Here is a 20324-nt window from a genome sequence, read left to right on the forward strand (position 1 = left end):
CATCATCGAGCAGTGTGCAGCTCAAGCCTTCAGTTCCTTGTTGTGGATGAGAATCTTTAGGTTATGTTGAGGATTTCCCTAATTCCCTAATTCAGTCTGATAGATGACCTTTACTTCAGGCTTTTAATCTATCCATATTTCTCTGCTACCTCCTTAAAACCACGAATTTCAGAGCACCTTTAGTCTTGAAAAGCACAGCCATGCAAGAATTTCTCTCCCATATTACAATAAAGCATTACTGTTAGTAGATTTTCCTTCCTGTTCTTACTTTTATATTCTGCCTCAAAACTTCCCCAGAGTCATGAAATGAATACATTTCATTTTGCATAATTCATGTTGCAGATTTTGTAGATAATCTTGAGCCTGTCTTGATTATTGTTCTAGTCCATTCACCAAAGCACAAAATGGTAAGAATATGAGGTTGTAGCAGTGTAAAAGGACAATCATAGGTATGAAATGATAATACAGGCAAACTATTTAAACCAAATGCCAGGATGCTACTACAGTATGCATTGAGTATAAGAAAAATCTCATTCTGGTTTTATGTTTATCTCCTAAACTTTACTCTGTAGAGACTGTTGACTGCCTTAAAATACACAGTTCCATGAATGCTTCACTTGGCTCTTTGAGGTTAGAGAAATCCTTTTATGTTTATTCATGAAGCGCACACACTCTGATTCATTGCTTTAGGCATAACCAGTGTTTTCCATATATTCATACATACCAAATAAGGTATGTACTGGCCAAAATAATCACCATTGGCTTGACTTATTCTTTGTCTAAGAAATACACTTCTCATCTTCCCAACCTAGACATCTAATGGTAAGTATTCTTCAAATCCAAGTGAGCTGAGTGTCTTTCATAAGGAACTCTGATGTATTCTAATGTATTGAGAGATGTTCCTTCCTGCTCTCAATAGCATACAGATGTGGCCAGCTATATACTGTAAATAGTGATCATTTAAAATTCACATTTTGAGTATAAATCTAATACCTGGTTACTCAGGGTGAAGCTTAATTTTAGAATACTTTGGTTGAAAGAGTAAAGTTCTACAGAGATATAGAGAAAGAGCAAATGAAAGAAATGTGGACTAATAAAAAAACAAAATTACAGAATTTTTAGAGCTGAAAGGAATCTCAGCGGGCATCAGGTTAGTCTTAGGATAACTGAGGGAATACGATTTGGAAGAGGGAACACACTTGTTCTGTTTGTCCCCAGAAGAGTAGAATGAGAACCCAAGGGAAGAAGCTCTTTGGGGATGATTGGTTTGGGGTTCATTATAAAGAAAAATCAGAGCTTCTCATACATTCCCAAGAGACACATTCAGGTTGACACCTGAGCCTTGGTTGTTGAGTTGGACCTGGTGATCTCTGTGAGAACCTTTGGTCCTAGAATTCTTATTTAAACCAGTGCTTCCTTTTTTACTTTTAATTTTTTATAACTGTGGTATTTACAGGAAAGTACACAGATCTTCAGTGAATAAGTCAATGAATTTGTGCATACACACACACACACACACACATCTGCAAATACTTCCAGCACTTCAGGAGGCTCTCTCTAGTCAGTACCCTTTCTCCCCCTACCTAAGATAACTGCTATGCTGATTCTGTCCCCCAAAAAGTAGCTTTACCTTTACTTAAATGTCACCTAAATGGATTCATGGAATATTTACTCTCTGCATCTGACTTCTTCTGACATCATTCTGTCTGTGAGGTTTATCCATGTTGCATGTAGCAGTCATTCACTCGTTTCATTGTAAGAATATATCATAATGTATCCTTGCCACTGTTGATGAAAACATGTGTTGGTTACAGTTTGAGGCTCTTTTTAATAATGGGGCTATGCACATCCCTATTACAGGTCTTTTGGTGAATATCAGCACTCATTTCTCTAGGATATTACTAGGAATGCAGTTCCTGGTTCATAGGATAGGTTTATTTTAGCAGTTATTGACAAACAGTTCTCCAGAGGGAGAGGCATATTTAAATTCCCACCAGCAACAAACGAGAATTTCAGTTTCTTCTCATGCTTGCCAGGACTGTGTATTGTCAGTCTTTTGTTTTAGCCATTTTGGTGAATATGTTATAGTATATCTTTTTCTTTTTCTATGGTTGTTGGTCATTTGGATAGTCTCTTTTATGAAGCACTTGCTTTATTTTTATCCCTTTTTGAAAAAAAATGGGTCATTTATTTGTAGGCATTCTTTATACATTCTGAATCTGAGTCTTTAGGGGACATATATGTTACAAATATTATCTCCCAGTCTGAAGTTTCTCAGACTTTTTACTCTTTTAACATGGTCTTTGATAAACAGATGTTCTTAATTTTGGTGAACTTATTAATTCATCATTTTTCTTTTCTCTGGTTAGTGCTTTTTGCTTCCTCTTTAAAAAGTCTTTGCCTAGCCCAAGATTATGAATACATTTTGACCAATAATTCTTAAATACTGATACTAAACTAGATACTAAACTAAACTTCATTTCATTGGTTCACACATCAAAATAAAAAAGAAAGAAATGTATAGAATTATATTGTTTTCTACCATAATATAAATCTTAAACTTTTAGCATTAGCTGCGAGTAAGTAGATAATTATGACACCAAATCTGAAATTTACTATTAAGATAGACTTGTTTATTGCTATGATAACAAAACCACTGTAGGATCTCAGTGGCTTTTTTTCCTCACTCATGCTACTTTTCCAAAGTGGGTTAACAGGGAGGTATGCTATTTTTGGTCAGTTAGGCAAGGAGACTGACATAAACTCCATTGTGATATAACACGGTCACTGTAATGGAGGAGGGGAACATGGAAAATTGCTTTTGGACTCTTACTACTATGATTGACCCTCTGAGTTCCATGGTGTAATCTCACTGTGGTTCCTGAAAAGAAAACTAAAAATATTTGTGAAGAGCTATGATGACTACCACAGTTAACTTGGTTACATTACTTATCTTCTCTTTTAGTAGTTCACTATAAAATAAGTACTATTGATAGTATCTACCCCATGGTAGTTGAAGATTAAATGGGATAACACATGTAAAAATTTTAGAATAGTGGCTGTTACTTAGTAAACATTCAAGAAGTGCTTGCTACTGTTACTGTTATCATTATTGTTATTGGGCCCTTACTATGTGGTAGATACCATACAACCTGCTTTACATGGCTTAATTCTTCAAATAACTTATGTAGTAGGTACTATTATTATCCTCATTTACAGATGAGAGAACATGCTCAGAGCTATTAACTTGCCCAGCTTCTGTAGCTGAAAATAGAAGATGGGATTTGAATCCAGGCAGTCTGATTTCAGAGCCTTCACTTTAACCATGATGCACTCGCGGAGAGCAAATAAATACTAACAGAAGAATTCAGAAATACATACTGTACTTCGGGAACCTTGTGTTTGTGTATGTACGTATATGTTCATTATTGTGATTTTATATTTTTAATATATTCCTATTTTCTGCTAGTTTGTAAAATCGTTTTTAATTCATTTAATTGAATGTAATAATTTCATGGTGTTCTGTTATGGTGTGATGAACAAACTTGAATTCATTTTGTCCTTCATTAGCAGATAAAGGAACTTGGGCCAGGGGAGGTTAGGGATCCCAGAAGACAGTTACTTAGTGGCGTTAGCCTGAACTCAAGGCCAAACTCCCTGACCCCAGAGTGCTTTCTGCCACCTCAGATTGCCTGCCAGTAGTTCATATGGCACATAATCCTTTCTCAAAAATTTGAGGTGTTTTGTTCCCCCTGCCCCAAAATTGTGAGTGAACTTGCTATAGAATGTCCTCATTGTTCACATTGGCACATCTTGATTTTAAGTTACTAATTTTGTCTTTTAAATATGCAAATGTTACTAAACACCCAGAACCAAATTAGATATTTGGAGAGACTTTGTAATAAGAATAAATGCCTCCAGAGAAGATGCTTCTGTGGAAAAACATGGTAATGATGAGCTTTTTCCTCTAACTAGATTTGGAGTCTGAAGGGGAAGAGATGACAGTGGAGTTAGAGATGGATTAAGTATATTCTGTTTGAAGTATATCTCAAGATATATTAGCAAGAAGTAAAATAACTTTATAAAAATCTTCTTACTTTTTCTACCAGTGACCTAAGAATATACATTGATCAACCTCAGATATATTGTAATTTTCAGAAGTAAACCTTTTAGGGAAACACCAAGGCATATTAAACACATGGTCGTGGCCTATTTTTCCATAATTAAATGGGATTTTGTATAATAATTGCAGTGTATTGTCATGTAATTTTATCTGGAAAAATAACAGTATAAATTGAGTTAACCATACATTTCTAGCCAATAGTAGAATTTCTCATTATATTGCTGTATAGTAGAGAAGGACCAGAAAGTCACAATACTTCTTTTTCTCAGTATCAAAATGTGTCCGTTATCTGCCAGGAAGGTGAACCTAATCTGTGCTATGTTGTATTGCACTCATAAGGAAATGTTTAATTTTATAAAAGTACAAGATGCTTTTCCCTGGTCTCCTCTAGTTTCAAACATTCATGTGTTAAACACTATTCTATAAAATTGAATGCAGAGTTTAAATGAATTTTTTAATATAAAACGCCAAGTTCATAAACTGCCCTCATGCTCTTCCTGCTAGACATATTTACTCTTCTCTGCCCTGTAGGGCTAATTCTGATTTGAGAGAGAGAGAGAGAGAGAATGAATATATCGCTAGAAATTCTCTCTAAGGCTCCTTTCAGAAATAAGCTATTAACTCCTCTAATGGCATATTTTCTGGAGAGGGGAGTGGAAAGAATCAGGTCAAAGAGAATTTTAGCTTTATGTGTAGCCAAACTTTAAAAAAGAAAGTGTATTCATGTATTGTGTGTGAAATTAAAATTGAAGTTTAAAAGTTGAAGTTTAAAAAATTGAAGTTTAAAAAGCCTACAGTTCTTGATAGCACTTTCCTCTTTCTTTAAAGTAACTAACCCCGGGCGCCTGGGTGGATCAGTGGGTTAAAGCCTCTGCCTTCGGCTCAGGTTATGATCCCAGGGTTCTGGGATCGAGCACAGCAGCATCGGGCTCTCTGCTCAGCGGGGAGCCTGCTTCCTCCTCTCTCTCTCTCTCTGCCTGCCTCTCTGCCTACTTGTCATTTCTGTCTGTCAAATAAGTAAATAAAATCTTTAAAGTAAATAACCCTATGACTGAATATTGGAGAGTTAAAACAAAAAGTAGAAAGTAATTACTCATAATTCGACCTAACGTAATTACTTGGAGCATTTTGGTGTGTTTCCTTCCAATTATTTTTCTTTTGTATCTGGTCTTTTAATATAAGTATAGACTCTATAGTATGCTTATAAATATTTCACTGAAAACTTTGTAACATGATTAGCAAAAAGAGCTTTCACATTCTTTTATTGTTTGTGGAGCATGTAAAGAAATACTTGTTTGGTCTTCATCACATCTTTTTTGAGTTAAATAAAGAAGGTATTAGCCCCATTTTCCGTATGAAGTTATTGAAAACAGATAATCATATAATGTCTCTGCTTGGTGGTCTAGTGAATTTCTGTTCTGACAGAAGTAACTTGCACTAACACAAACAGGTAGGTGCATTTAACGCAGAAAGAAGAGGAAAATAAATCGTTCTGCACATTCTTACTCCCTGGGACCTAGACCTGCCTTACCTGACAAGAGAGTATTTGAACAGTAATAATTTCCAGAGTTATTGGAAATACAGATTTGTCAGATTTTAGTAAATACCAAGTATCTTTGACGTGGTTTAATTAGTCTGGTTATTCCTCAGATTTAAGATAATGTGGTTGTATTTTTTTTTTTTGAAAGATTTTGTTTATGTATCTATTTGAGAGAGAAGGAGCACAAGCAGGGTGGAGGGAGAGGGAAACGGAGAAGCAGACTCCCCACTGAGCAGGGTACCTGACGCAGGGCTCTGTCCCAGGACCCCGAGATCATGACCTGAGCCCAAAGCAGATGCTTAACCAACTGAGCCACCCAGGTACCCCGATAATGTGTGGTTGTTTTCCATTATGCTCAGTTAGCCACCATATAGCCAGCATTAGCTTTTGATGCAGTGTTCAGCAATTCATTCGTTGCGTATAACACCCAGTGCTCATCATAACATGTGCCCTCCTCAATAACCATCACAAAGCTACCCCATCCCTCTACCCCTCTCCTTTCTGAAACCCTCAGTTTGTTTCCCTTTTTTTCCACTTAAAAACAAAGGAAATAAGGGATGCCTAAGAGGCTCAGTTGGTTAAGTGCCCTTGGCTCAGGTCATGATCCCAGGGTTCTGGGTTTGAGCCTCATGGCTAGATCCCTGCTCAGCGGGGAGCCTGCTTCTCCTTCTCCCTTTGCCTGCCACTCCCCCTGCATGTGCTCGTTCTCTGAAAAATCAATAAATAAAATTTTGGGGAAAAAAAAGGAAATGAAATGAAACAGGTAGCTTATAATAAACCAGGAAGATAACATCCAGCCACTTGGTTGGAATTGGCCTGGGTGGGTGAGAGCCTGGAGGTTCTGTGTATGAAGGGCGAAGCCTTATCATACCGGGTAGAGTATTTAAAGGAACAGTGTTCCTAGGAAACTGTACTTCTGGAGCATTAAATATGTCAAAGCTGAATTCAGGGACCATTGGTTTATTTTCTGAAGTCCTGAGTGTTGTAAAGATTCAAGATTTAAAATAAAAAATACAGAACTATAATTCTGTTTTAAATCTCCTTTTCAGTTGAAACTGTTCTGTTAAGCACATTACAATTATGTCTTATTTGTTTTGTGATGAAAACTGAATTTCATTTTACTGTTCAAAGTGGTGAAGACTATTATTGTTTGGCCTCCCTGCAACAAAAGTGTTTTGGGTTTTTGTTTTGTTTTCTTTTTTGTCTTCAACTTTTGGGTGAAGAAAAATTCCCTACTACCCAAAGCTCTCTGTTTTTCTTTTAGGAATTCCCCCTAGGAAGAGACTTTAATTTGTGAGTTGATTAAAATGAAGAACACTTTGATGGAGTCTCTTTCCCCTTTTTTTACACTCTAGTTTTTATAAATGATCTCCAGTTTTCCTTCTCAAAGCATGTCATCTTTTAGTACTCATTGGCTTTGAAAGGGTAAAAGGTTTGGGAGTTGTTGCCTGTAATAGAAAGGAACATTCTTTCCATCTCTTCTTTGCAATCTTGTTTCACAGCTGCAGGTTTGAGCTGAAGAGAACAGTGTAAAATATAAGAAAATAAAAGAGCACTGTTCCTTGAACCAATAAGGACCCTTCCCCTAGAACTGTTAACTAGTAAGTTTTTGTTCAGGTCAAAATACTAGGGACCTTTGTTTCTTCTGCTCTCTCATGTATTGCTTTCCTCAGATTTAGGCTTGAACCATTTTGTTTTAGAGCAAGAAAGGAATCCTATCTACCTCCCTGATATGAAATTGGATTCCAAACATGTGAGTACCCCGTGCTAAGTGTTTCCTTCCCAGGCACTTACTCAGCTGGTATTTTCTGCTGCCTTCAGATCTCCACTGCATCTGTGAATTTATTATGATAATGAGCAGTTAGCTGGTCACTCCGTCTGTTCAATTCATCTGTCTACTCCCTGTTTTTCTCATAGATTTAAATAAATATCTTGACACACATCAACTACAGCCTTTACAAGTTTTTACTGTTTGTCCATCTGTCCTGCTGGTACGTCATGAACTGTAAAAGGAAAAGAATTTCTTGTCAACCTTATTTAGTTCTGTCCTCAATCCATATCATAGTTACATATAATAAACTGTGAAAAGCCTTATTTTTCAGCTTTAAAACTATTTTCGGACTCATTTAAAATTCATTTCCCCTGTTGATAAACATAAAATTCCTCTATTCTAATATACCCTCCATGAGACTCACCAAGAAGTAAGTGCAAAAATATACATATGTGTCTTCACCAAATAAGAACATTAACTTTCTGCATTTTATACTTAATTGCATTGGTTTTCCAAATGTAAGATTAGATTATAACATTGCATATTGTTGAAAACACTTCTTTGTCTATCATAACGGCCTCCTACCGGGAGTATGCCCGTTAGGGTGTTCCTCTTCCCCACCTTTCTTGTACCTCTCCACCCCCACCTCATACACACCCACCTTTTTACTGTTTCATAGTACCCAAGTGTCCCAGGAAATTGTTTGGCAAAGTACTCCACCCAGATAAAGTAATGCCAAGTCTTACTGAATTCCTTGAACTCTTAGTTCTGGTATTAGGCCAGAAGTTGTCTTACTCGGGCGGTTATCTCCTTGTTTACTAATAATAAAAGCAGCGCTTAGATAGTCTGTGTAGGAAGGGCCACTTGGGATCCACCGTCCACCATGAAAAAGCCAGATCGGTGGACTGTGAACTCAGAAGACAATACCCTGCTTCTAAAGGACAGATTTTTTGCTTTGTAAGAGGTAAATATTTTCCCCGTGTTATTTCTGTGCTTTACGCCTAATATGTAACTCTATTGCTAGATGTTTGGAGTTTTCTTTTTTTCTCAAAACACATTTTGTGTCCTATGATAACAATGTGCTATCAGGGTTCCAGTATCGGGGGGAAATTCACGTACAGTAATCAAGCTGTCTAAAAGGAAATCTGAACAGTGTTCGGTTTCTTTTGATGATCTAATACATCCATGTTTTTAAAAGAAAATATCTGACTAAAAGTTTACAAAACTTTTACTTCAAAAAATCACTGATAGAGATGATTTTTTGCCTCTTCTTCCCACTTCTTGTTGTTTTGAGAACAGTATCTCTAGACCAAGGACCATAACATACTGTAAAATCCGATAAAGCAAATCTGTGTACCGCTTGATGCCAAGCACAGTCTTGGTCACACAGTAAAGGTGCTCAACAAATATTTGTTGGTAAAATGTAAACTCTGCAAGCATTTGCATTAAAAGGAGGCTGGATTATTTCCTTTGTGGCCCCAAAAAACACCTACAATATTTAGCTTCACAAAAATTGCAAGTAGCATATTGTTATTATAGCCCACCCTTTACCACTAAACAGGTTATGATTCTACAGTTGAAATATGTCCTAACCTTTTTTTTAGTTACTTTCAACTGAGAGACTGGTTCTACCTTCAAATCAAGAATCTGATCACTTCTCCAGGGGCGCCTGGGTGGCTCAGTGGGTTAAAGCCTCTGCCTTCCGCTCAGGTCATGATCCCAGGGTACTGTGATCAAGCTCTGCATCAGGCTCGCAGGGAGCCTGCTTCCTTCTCTCTCTCTGCCTGCCTCTCTGCCTACTTGTGATCTATATCAAGTAAATAAATAAATAAATCTTTAAAAAAAAAAAAAGAATCTAACCACTTCTCACCACCTTCACTACTGCCACTGTGATCCAAGCCACCTTCATCTTTCAGGTGGATTATTGCAGTAGATTTCCAAATGAACTCCTTATTCTACCTTGACTTTCTCCATTGGAAACTGCAGGCAGAGTGGTCCTAGAAATGTTAGATACTATGTCTTACTCAGAACCTCTAGTGGCTTCTCATCTCAGAGCAAGAAGCCAAAGTCCTTACTATGACTGACAGATCCCTGTGCTGTCTGGTCCCTCGTCAGCTCTCAGATCTCATCTACTGTTTTGGCCCCTATTTTCGTCCAGCCACATTTGCTTCCTTTCATCACATTCAGTATCCTCCTTTGCACTGGTTGTTTGCCCTGCCCTGACCGTTATAGCCTCACATACATGCATCACTCTCTCCTTCCCCTCCTGTAAGCCTCAGTGAAGTCTTTCCTGGCCTCTATCTAGAATTCCAAACACCCCCTTCCCTTGAACTCTTCCTAGCCTCTTCACTGGCTCTATTTTTTTCTTAGTGCGTATCACTATGTGACATTATTTGTTTTACTTTTTTTTAATCTTGTTTTTTGTCTCTCTGTCCCAGTGTACTGTGAGCTGTGTGAGGGCAGGGATTTTTGGCCTGTTTTGATCACTGCTTCTATCCCAGTACACAGAAAGTGCCTCAAATGCTAGATACTCAATAAATATTTGTTCTGTGTGCTGGCAAGGTTGCGGAGAAAGGGGAACCCTCCTACACTATTGGTGGGAATGCAAGCTAGTGCAACCACTCTGGAAAACAGCATGGAGGTTCCTCAAAAAGTTGACAATAGAGCTACCCTATGACCCAGCAGTTGTACTACTGGGTATTTACCCTAAAGATACAAACGTGCACCCGAATGTTTATAGCAGCAATGTCCACAATAGTCAAACTATGGAAAGAACCTAGAGCCCCATCAACAGATGAATGGATAAAGAAGATGTGGTATATATACACAATGGAATACTATGCAGCCATCAAAAGAAATGAAATCTTGCCATTTGCAACATGGATGGAACTAGAGGGTATCATGCTTAGTGAAATAAGTCAGTCGGAGAAAGACAACGATCATATGATCTCCCTGATATGAGAAAGTAGAGACGCAACATGGGGGGCTGGGGGGGGGGGTAGGAAAAGAATAAATGAAACAAGATAGGAAACAAGATAGGATCAGGAGGGAGACAAACCATAAGTGACTCTTAATCTCACAAAACAAACAGTGTTGCTTCGGGGAGGGGGGTCGGGAGAGGGGGGTGTGGTTATGGGCATTGGGGAGGATATGTGCTATGGTGAGTGCTGTGAAGTGTGTAAACCTGGCAATTCACAGACCTGTGCCACTGGGGTTAAAAATATATATGTTTATTTAAAAAATAAAAATAAAATTGATTAGAAAAAAAAAGTAAAAAATATTTGTTCTGTGAATGAATCCATTTCTTTATTGTTTAATTCCTACGCATGGGATGCTTAGGTGGCTCTGTTGGTTAAGTGTTTGCCTTGGGCTCAGGTCACAATCCCAGGGTGCTAGGATCAAGTCCTGCATTGGGCTCCCTGCTGAGCAAGGAGCCAGCCTCTCCCTCTGCCCGCTGCTCCCCTGCTTGTGCCCCTGCCCCCCCACCCCAATAAATAAAAGCTTTAAAAAATAATAAAAATATTTCCTACACTACCCTACCAACATTTTTTTTTAAAAGACTTTGTCAGAGAGAGAGAGGATGCTAGCAGGCAGATTGGCAGGCAGAGGCAGAGGGAGAAGCAGGCTTCCTGCTGAGCAAGGAGTCCGATGTGAGATTTGATTCCAGACTATGGGGGATCATGACCCGAGCCGAAGACAGCTGCCTAACCAACTGAGTCACCCGGGCGTCCCTATCTTACCAACATTTTTAAAAATTAATAATAGGAGTGACTGAGTGGCTCAGTTGATAAAGCATCCAACTCTTAAATTTCGGTGCAGGTCAATCTCAGGGTGGTGAGATCCGGCTCCACACTAAGTGGGGAGTCTGCTGGAGATTCTCCCTCTGCCTCTGCCCCTCCTGCTGCTCACACTCTTTCTTAAAAAGGTAAATCTTAAAAATGTATATGTATAAATTAATATTTATACTTACAGGAGCATAGGCTCTAGATTTTAGGAATAGAGAGCCCCCACCAAACCCCCAGCCTAACACACACCTCCTTATGCCCTTATCTTGAAGTAACCCTAAGCCTTATATGTATATGTCAGTTCTCGCCCCCATACTAACTACCCCATCTTAAAAAAAAAAAAAAAAAGGTATTTAATTATCTTTTTCCTTCTCATCTCCCGTATCAAAACCTGCAGTGAAAGAGTTCTTAACTGAATTTCACTTAACTGAACCCCAGTTAACTGCCTGATGGGATTAGCCAGTGTTCTTATTCCCTCTGTAAAACATATTGATTAATGCTTACAGCCTTCTGACTGCTCTTAGCTTAATGTTCACAGCTGGTAGACTGTTCTCTAGTAAGCCTTTGTGCTTTTACCTACTCTAGTTAAATTGCACACATATCAAAATCAGTTGTATTTATTCTTAAGCATGATTATAGCAGGTCTATCTTACTATAAATTGCATATTATAATATATAATATTTATGATAATTTTTAATTAATAAACTTTGTTTTATAGATGTTTTAGGTTCACAACAAAATCAAGCAGAAAGTACAAAGAATTCGCACATATTCCCTGTCCTCACACATGCCATACTCCCCTCCACCATCAACATCTCCAGCCAACACCATATATTTGTTACATCAGTGAGCTTAATTAACACAATCATCACCCAAAACGCTAGTTTACATTAGGGTTCACTCTTGGTGTGGTACCTTCTGTGGGATTTGACAAACGAATGATTATATATCCACAATTGTGGTATTGTGCTGAATAGTTTCACTCCCCTAAAAATCCTTTGTATTCTGTCTGTTCACCCCTGCTTCCCCTCTAACCCTGGCAGTCATTGTCTTTTTACTGTTTCCATATTTTGCCTAATCTGGATGTCGTATGGATGGAATCATATCATACATAACCTTTTACAATTGACTTCTTTCACTTAGTAGTATTCATTTACGTTTATTCCATGTCTTCTCATGGCTTGATAACTCACTTATTTTTAGCACTGAATAATATTCCGTTATCAGTATGTATTACAGTTTGTTTATCCACTTAGCAACTGAAAGACATGGTTGCATCCAAATTTTGATGTTACGAATAAAGCTGCCGTAAACATTCATGTGCAGGTTTTTAGTGGATGTAAGTTTTCACTTCCTTTGTGTAAATACCAAGGAACTCAATTGTTGATAAGAATGTACTTTTGTAAGAAACTGTCAAACTGTCTTCGTAGTGGCTGTACCTTTTTTACATTCATTCTCACCAGCAGTGGATAGAATTCTTGTCCTAAATCCACATCGGCATTTGGTGTCGTCAATGTTACGGATTTTAACCGTATTAGTATTAGTTAACTGTTACAGGTTTTAACCGTACCTAGTAGCTATGTATTGGTAGTTCGTTGTCTCACTTTTCAGTTCCTTAATGACGTGATATTGAACATCTTTTCATATAGATACTTGCCATTTGTATATCCAGTTGATTGGTGGAACTGTTGGGTTCATCTACATCCTTACTGATTTTCTATCTTCTCGATATGTCTCTTTCTCTTAGAGGGGTGTTAAAGTCTCCAACTATAATGGTGGATTCATCTATTTCTCTTTGCACTTTTATCAGTTTTTGCCTCACACATTTTGACACTCTGTAGTTAGACATATAAACATTAAAAATTATTACGTCTTCCCTGAGTATCATCCCTTGGCATTGTCCCTCTATTCCTGATGACTTCTTTGCTCTGAAGTCTGCTCTGTCTGAAATTAATATAGCTACTCTTGCTTTCTTTTGATTGGTGTTATATCATTTCCCATTCCTTCATTTTTGATGTATGTGTGTCTATATATTTAAAGTGGGTTCCTTATAGACATCATATAGTTGAAACTTGTGTTTCATTCACTCTAACCATCTCTGTCTTTCAGTTGTGTATTTAGAACATTGACATGTAAGGCAGTTATTAATATAATTAGATTAATGTCTGTCATCTTCATTACTGGTTTCTATTTGTTGCCATTGTTCTTTGTTCCTTTTTTATTTTTTTCCTTTTTTATGTTCCACACCTTTTCTGCCTTTGGTGGTTTTTTTTTTTTTTTTTTTTTTTGAGCTTTTATATTTGAGTTTATTCTTCATTTAACTTTTAAAACACTACTATAGTTGAATATTAAAACAAAAACAATAGCAAGTAGTGAGCTATGATTATAGTCCTTCACTCATTCACTACTGCACATAAAATGCCAGCAGTGTTATTCACTGGCCCCATTAAGAGGTCTGACACTGAACACCACCCCTGGGATGATGTTCATCATCCTCATATGCTTCCCCATTGTAATGGCGCCGTCTTTCCTGATTTGGATCAAAGTCCACCAGTTCTACCTGGTCCATTTCATCAGTCTCTTCTACTTCCTTCCTCTCAGGTAGGAGTTTTTCCAGCAAAGAGAGTTTATCAGGAGACAGAAAGCCATTCTCAGGAAAATTTACCTTAAATTTGATGATGAGGCGACCCTTCTCATATGGCCTATGATAAATTGGCATGCCTTCATTTAGCACACATTTGATATCTCTATGCTTTACAATTTGACCTGGATGAGAGGTGATGACAATGGTTCGGTTGTCAAGAGTAGATATTGACTTTTGAAAACCGCACAGTGCTTCAACCAGCTGTATGTCCATATACATGAAAAGGTCTTCTCGCCAAGTAAAAACAGCATGGTCCTTCTGATCTAAAACAATGATAATATCTCCTGGTTCCAATCCTGGTTCTTGGTCTCCCTCACCATGGAATGTTATCTTCTGGCCATCTTTCATGCCTTTGTCAATATGAACTTCTAGAATCTTCTCTCGAACTATCTTCCTTCCATTGCAGCTTTTACATCTATCTTTAGGACTGATTGGTTCCCCATGGCCCTGGCACTCCATGCACACAGACTGAATTTGCTGAACCATTCCAGGTCCTATCTGATGAATTCTTATTTGCATTCCAGTACCTCGGCAATTGGGACAACACTCAACTGCTCCTTTCTTACCACCTTGGCCTTCATATTTATCGCAAATCACATTCTTTTGCAGAGCTATTTTTCTTGTTACACCATTATATAAATCTTCTAAGGTTACTGAGAGCTGATGCACAACATTTTTACCTCTCCTTTCTCTCTGCATTCTTCCTCCTCCTCCAAAAAACATATCAAAGATGTCCATGGGGGAGCCAAAACCACCACCAGCTCCACCTTCTTTAATTGCCTGTTCACCTCCTTTGTCATATAATTCCCTTTTCTTTGCATCAGAGAGTACTTCATAAGCTTGAGAAATCTGTTTAAACTTCTCTCCTTCATTTGGATTCTTATCAGGGTGGTACTTCAAAGCCAGTTTCCTGTAGGCCTTTTTCAGTTCTTCTTGGGTGGCATTGGGTTTGACCCCCAAAACATCATAATAAGTGGTTTCTTTCACCATTTTCGGTGAGAGGGCCGAGGCCGATGTGGGGGAGCGGGAAGGAGCGCGTTGCTGGGCGCAGCTCGGGTAGCTGCCGCTCCTCCGCGTCTCACCGAGCGTTCTGGAAAGTTCCTGCCTTTGGTGGTTTTAATTGAGCATTTTTTATTCCATTTTCTCTCCTTTCTTACCATATCAATTCTATTTCTATTTTTTACTTTTTTTTTAAGTGGTTGCCCTAGAGTTTGCAATATTTTAAAACTACTCCAAGTCTACTTTCAAATAACACTGTTCCATTCATGGGTAGTTCAAGTACCATATAACAGCAAAATACTCCTAATTCTTTTTTCTCAGCCCTTGTATCATTACTGTCATTTATTTTACATAAGTGTGTGTGTGTAAGCGTACATAATCAAATACACTGTTGCTGTTATTACTTTAAAGAAGCTGTTATCTGTTAGATCAATTAAGAATAAGAAAAATAAACCTTTTTACTTTGCCCTCACTTACTCATTTTCCAGTGGTCTTCCTTTCCTTATGTGGGTCCAAGTTTCGGACCAGTGTCATTTTTTTCTTCTTTTTGAAGAACATTTTTACTTCTTTCTTTTTTACTTTTTTTTTTTTTTTTTTCACTTTCAAGGCAGGTCTACTGGAAACAAATCCTTCAATTTTTCTTTGTGAAAATTTTTGTTTCTCCCTCACTTTTGTAGATCATATCACAGGATACAGAAATTTAGGCTGTTGTTTTTTTTTCTCTCAATGCTTCGTATATTTTTATTTGACAGAGATCACAAGTATGCAGAGAGGCAGGCAGAGAGAGAGAGAGAGAGAGGAGGAAGCAGGCTCCCTGCTGAGCAGAGAGCCCAATGCAGGACTCTATCCCAGGACCCTGGGATCACGACTTGAGCCAAAGGCTGAGGCTTTAACCCACTGAGCCACCCAGGAGCCCCTGCTTCCTGTATTTCATTCCCCTCTCTTGATTACATACTTTCTAAGGAGAGATTGGATATAATTATCTTTGCTTCTGTAGGTTAGGTATTTTTAGGAAGCTGGCTTCTTTCTTAACCCCCTCCCCCCTCAGGATATGTGTGTGGATCAATTTTATTTTAAACCCAGTGTTTTATTTTAACATACAGTGCTATATTAGTTTCACGTCTACAATGTAGTGACCCAACCTTCCATACATTAATCAATGTTCATCAAGACAAGTGCATTCCTAATGCCCTTCAACTATTTCATTCATCCCCCCCAGCCACCTCTCCTCTGGTAACCATCAGTTTGTTCTCTGTAAGAGTTAAGAGTCAGTCTCTTGGTTTACCTCTCACTCTCTCTCTTTCTTTTCCTTTGCTTGTTTGCTTTGCTTCTTAAATTCCGCATGAATGAAATCATGTATTTGTCCTTCTCTGACTGGCTTATTTTGCTTAGCATTATACTGTCTAGGACCATCCAAGTCACTGCAAATAGCAAGATTTCATTCTTTTATACCTGAATAATACTCCATTGTATGTATACACCTCATCTTCTTTATCCATTCACCTATTGATGGGCACTAGGCTACTTTCATAGTCTGACTATTGTCAGTAATGCTGCAGTAAACATAGGGGGGCATATATCCCTTCAAATGCTGTTCTCACATTCTTTGGGTTAATAATACTCAGTAGTGTGGTTACCGAGTTACAGGGTAGTTCTATTTTTAACGTTTAGAGGAAACTCCATATTGTTTCCCACAGTATCTACACCAGCTTGCATTCCCACCAACAGTGCACAAGTGTTGCTTTTTTTCCACATCCTCACCAACACTTGTTTCTTGAGTTTTGTATTTTAGCCATTCTGGTAGATGTCAGGTAATATCTCATTGTGGTTTTGATTTACATTTCACTGATGATGATGTTGAGCAAGTTTTTATATGTCTGTTGGACATCTGGATGTCTTTGGAGAAATGTCTGTCTGTTCATGTCTTCTCCTTTTTAATTAGATTATTTGGAGTTTTGATGTTGAATTGTATTAGATCTTTATATATTTTGGATACTAGCCCTTTGTCAGATATGTCAGATATGTCAGAAGAATATATATGCAAATATCTTCTTCCATTGAACAGGTTGTCTTTTAGTTTTGTTGATTTTCTTCTTCACTGTGCAGAAGTTTTTTATTTTGGTGTAGTCCCAGTACTTTATTTTTGCTTTTGTTTCCCTTACCCCAGGAGACCTATCTAGAAAGGATGTTGCTATGACCATTGTCAAAGAAATTACTGCCTGTTTTCTAGAATTTTTATGTTTTCAGGTCACATATTTAGGTGCTTAATCTATTCTGAGTTTATTTTTATGTATGGTGTAAGAAAGTGGTCTAGTTTCATTCCTTTGCATACAGTTGTCCAGTTTTCCCAAGACTATTCGTTGAAGAGACTGTCTTTTTCCCATTGCATATTCTTGCCTCTTTGTAGAAGATTAATTGATGATATAATTGTGGGTTTATTTCTGGCCTTTCTAGTCTGTGTTTGTTTTTGTGCCAGTACCATACTGTTTTGATTGCAATAGCTTTGTAAAATAACTTTAAGTCTGGAATTGTGAAACCTCCAGTTTTGTTGTTTTCAAGACTGTTTTGGCTATTTGGGGTCTTTTCGTGATTCCATACAAATTTTAGCATTGTTTGTTCTAGTTCTGTGAAGAATGCTGGTGGTATTTTGATAGGGGTTGCATTATATGTCTAGATTGCTTTGGGTAGTATAGAACTTTTAACAATATTTGTTAAATCCATGAGCATGGAATGTCCATTTCTTTGTATCAACTTCAGTTTCTTTCATAGCCCTTTTATACTTTTCAGAGTACAGGCCTTTCACCACTTTGGTTAAGTTTATTCTTATGTATCTTATTATTGGGTACAATTGTAAATGGGATTGTTTTTCTTGATTTCTCTTCTGCTTCATTATTAGTATATAGAAATGCAACAGAGTTTCATATATTGATTTTGTATCCTGTAGCTTCATTGAATTCATTTGTCAGTTCTAGTATTTTTTTTTTTTGTGGAGTCTTTAGCATTATCTATTTATAGTATCATATCATCTGCAAATTATAGAAGTTTTACTTCTTCCTCACCAATTTGGATGCCTTGTCTAATTGCTGTGGCCAGGACTTCCACCACTATGTTGAATAAAAGTGGTGTAAGTTGACATCCTTTTCTTGTTCCTGACCTTAGGAGAAAAGCTGTTTTTTTTCCCATTGAGTAAGATGTTAGATGTGGATTTTTCATATAAGGCCCTTATTATATTGAGGTATATTCCATGTAAACCTATTATATTGAGAGTGTATATCATAAGTGGGTATTGTACTTTATGAAAACTTTTTCTGCATCTGTTGAAATGATGTTTTTTATCCTTTCTCTTATTTTTCTTTAAGATTTTATTTTTAAGTAATCTCTGCATCCAATGTGAGGCTCGAACTCACAGCCCCAAGAGCAGGAGATGCATGTTGTACAATTGAACCAGGCCAGGCACCCCTATCCTTTCTCTTATTGATGCAATGTGTCACATTGATTGATTTGTGAATATTGAACCACCCTTGCATCCTGGGAATAAATCCCACTTGATTGTGGTGAATGATTTTTTAAATATATTGTTGGATTCAGTTTGCTGGTATTTTGTTCAAGATTTCTACATCTGTGTTCATCAGAGATACTGGCTTTAGTTTTCATTTTTTGTGGTGTCTTTACCTGATTTTGGTATCAGGGTAATGCTCACCTCACAAAATGAATTTAGAAGTTTTCCTTCCTCTTCTATATTTGGAAAACTTTGAGAAGAGTAGGTATTAGCTTTTCTTTAAATGTTTGATAGAATTCATCTGTGAAGCTGTCTGGTCCTGGACTTTTTGGTTTTAGGGGAGATTTTTTTATTAACTGATTCTTAAATTCCTGGTAATCAGTCTGTTTAAATTTTCTATTTCTTCCTGCTTCAGTTTTGATAGGTTATGTTTTTAGGAATTTATCCATTTCTTTTAAGTTTGTGTAATTTATTGGCATATAATTTGTCATAAATCTCTTACAACCATTTGTATTTCTGTGTTATTGGTTAGTTCTCCTCTTTCATTTGTGATTTTGTTTGTTTGAGTTCTCTCTTTTTTTGAGGCTGGTGGAGGTTTATCAGTTCTTTTATCTTTTCAAAAAGAAACAGCTTCTGGTTTCAAAGATTTCTTCTTCTTCTTCTTCTTCTTCTTCTTCTTTTGGTTTCTATATCATTTATTTCTGCTCTAATCTTTATTATTTCTTTCCTTCTGGTTTTGGGCTTTGTTTGTTCTTTCTCTAGATCCTTTAGGTAGGTCAGGTGGTTTATTCGAGATTTTTTTTTTTAAAAAATCTTGGGGTAAGACTGTATTGCTATAAACTTCCTTCTTAGACCTGCTTTTCCTACATTCCAAAGATTTTGGAGCATTGTGTTTTCCTTTTCATTTCTCTCCATGTAATTTTTTATTTCTTCTTTGATTTCTTAGTTGACCCAGTCATTATTTAATAGCATGTTCCTTTGCTTCCATTTGTGCTCTTCCTAGATTTTTTCTTATGGTTGATTTCTAGTTTCATAGCATTGTGGTCAGAAAAGTTACATAGTATGACTTAGATATTTTTGAATTTGTTGAGATTTGTTTTGTGACCTAGTATGTGATATGTTCTGGAGATTGTTCCACGTGTATTTCAAAAGAATTTATATTCTGCTCTTTTCACATGGAATGTTCTGAATATATGTGTTATATCCATCTGGTCTAGTGTGCTATTCAAAGCCACTATTTCCGTGTTGATTTCTCTTCAGATGGTCTGTCCATTGATGTAATGGGGTGTTAATGTCTGTACTCTTATTATATTGCTATCGATTGGTTCCTTTATGTTTGTTTTAAATGTTTTATGTATTTGGGTACTCCCATGTTGGTTACATAAATATTATAATTGTTATAACTTATTGTTGGACTGTCCCTTTAATAATTATATATATATAATATATATATATTTGTCTCTTATTAAAGCCTTTGTTTTAAAGTCTGTTTTGTCCCTTATCAGTATTGCTACCCCAGCTTTCTTTCAACATCCATTTGCATGATACATGTTCCTCTGTCCCCTCATTTTCAATGTGCATGTGTCTTTTGGTCTGAATTAAGACCCTTATAGGCAGTGTACAGATGGGTCTTGATTTTTATCCATTCTGTCATCTTGTGTTTTTTGATTGGAGAATTTAGTCCATTTATACACCAAGTGATTATTGATGGATAGGTATTTGTTGCCATTTTGGTAGCTGTTTTGTGATTGTTTTTGTAGTTCTTATCTGATCCTTTCTTCTCTTCCTCTCTTTTACAGTTTGCTGGCCTTCTTTAGTAATATACTTGGGTTCCTTTCTCTTTCTTCTTTGAGTATCTCTGTTTGGTTTTTGATTTGTCATTACCATTAAGTTTTTATATAACATCTTCTGCATATAGCAGTCTATATTAAGTTGATGGTTGCTTAAGTTTGAACCCAGTCT

General features: G+C 37.0%; 2 protein-coding genes across 6 annotated transcripts in view; one reads left to right on the forward strand and one right to left on the reverse strand.

Moving 5' to 3' along the window:
• The window catches only part of HMG20A (high mobility group 20A), a 90057-nt gene that overhangs the window by 23793 nt on the left and 45940 nt on the right, over positions 1-20324 (forward strand). The window contains exon 1 of one of the 5 annotated variants that reach the window (XM_059180306.1): positions 3391-3410. The exons of the other annotated variants lie outside the window; for them this stretch is intronic. The gene's annotated coding sequence lies outside the window, so the exon portion shown is untranslated. Of the gene's footprint in view, positions 1-3390; positions 3411-20324 lie in introns of those variants that run through there. 5 annotated transcript variants of the gene reach the window in all.
• Positions 13491-14920, reverse strand: LOC131835751 (dnaJ homolog subfamily A member 1-like). Its single transcript, XM_059180303.1, has one exon. The coding sequence runs from the start codon at positions 14852-14854 to the stop codon at positions 13667-13669; it is 1188 nt and encodes a 395-aa protein (XP_059036286.1). The 5' UTR covers positions 14855-14920; the 3' UTR covers positions 13491-13666.

The sequence above is a fragment of the Mustela lutreola genome, chromosome 7, assembly GCF_030435805.1.
Source record: "Mustela lutreola isolate mMusLut2 chromosome 7, mMusLut2.pri, whole genome shotgun sequence".
NCBI lineage: Eukaryota > Metazoa > Chordata > Mammalia > Carnivora > Mustelidae > Mustela > Mustela lutreola.

Coding starts and splice junctions, on each gene's coding strand:
- LOC131835751 (XM_059180303.1), bottom strand. CDS start 14,854: ATGGTGAAAGAAACCACTTATTATGATGTTTTGGGGGTCAAACCCAAT.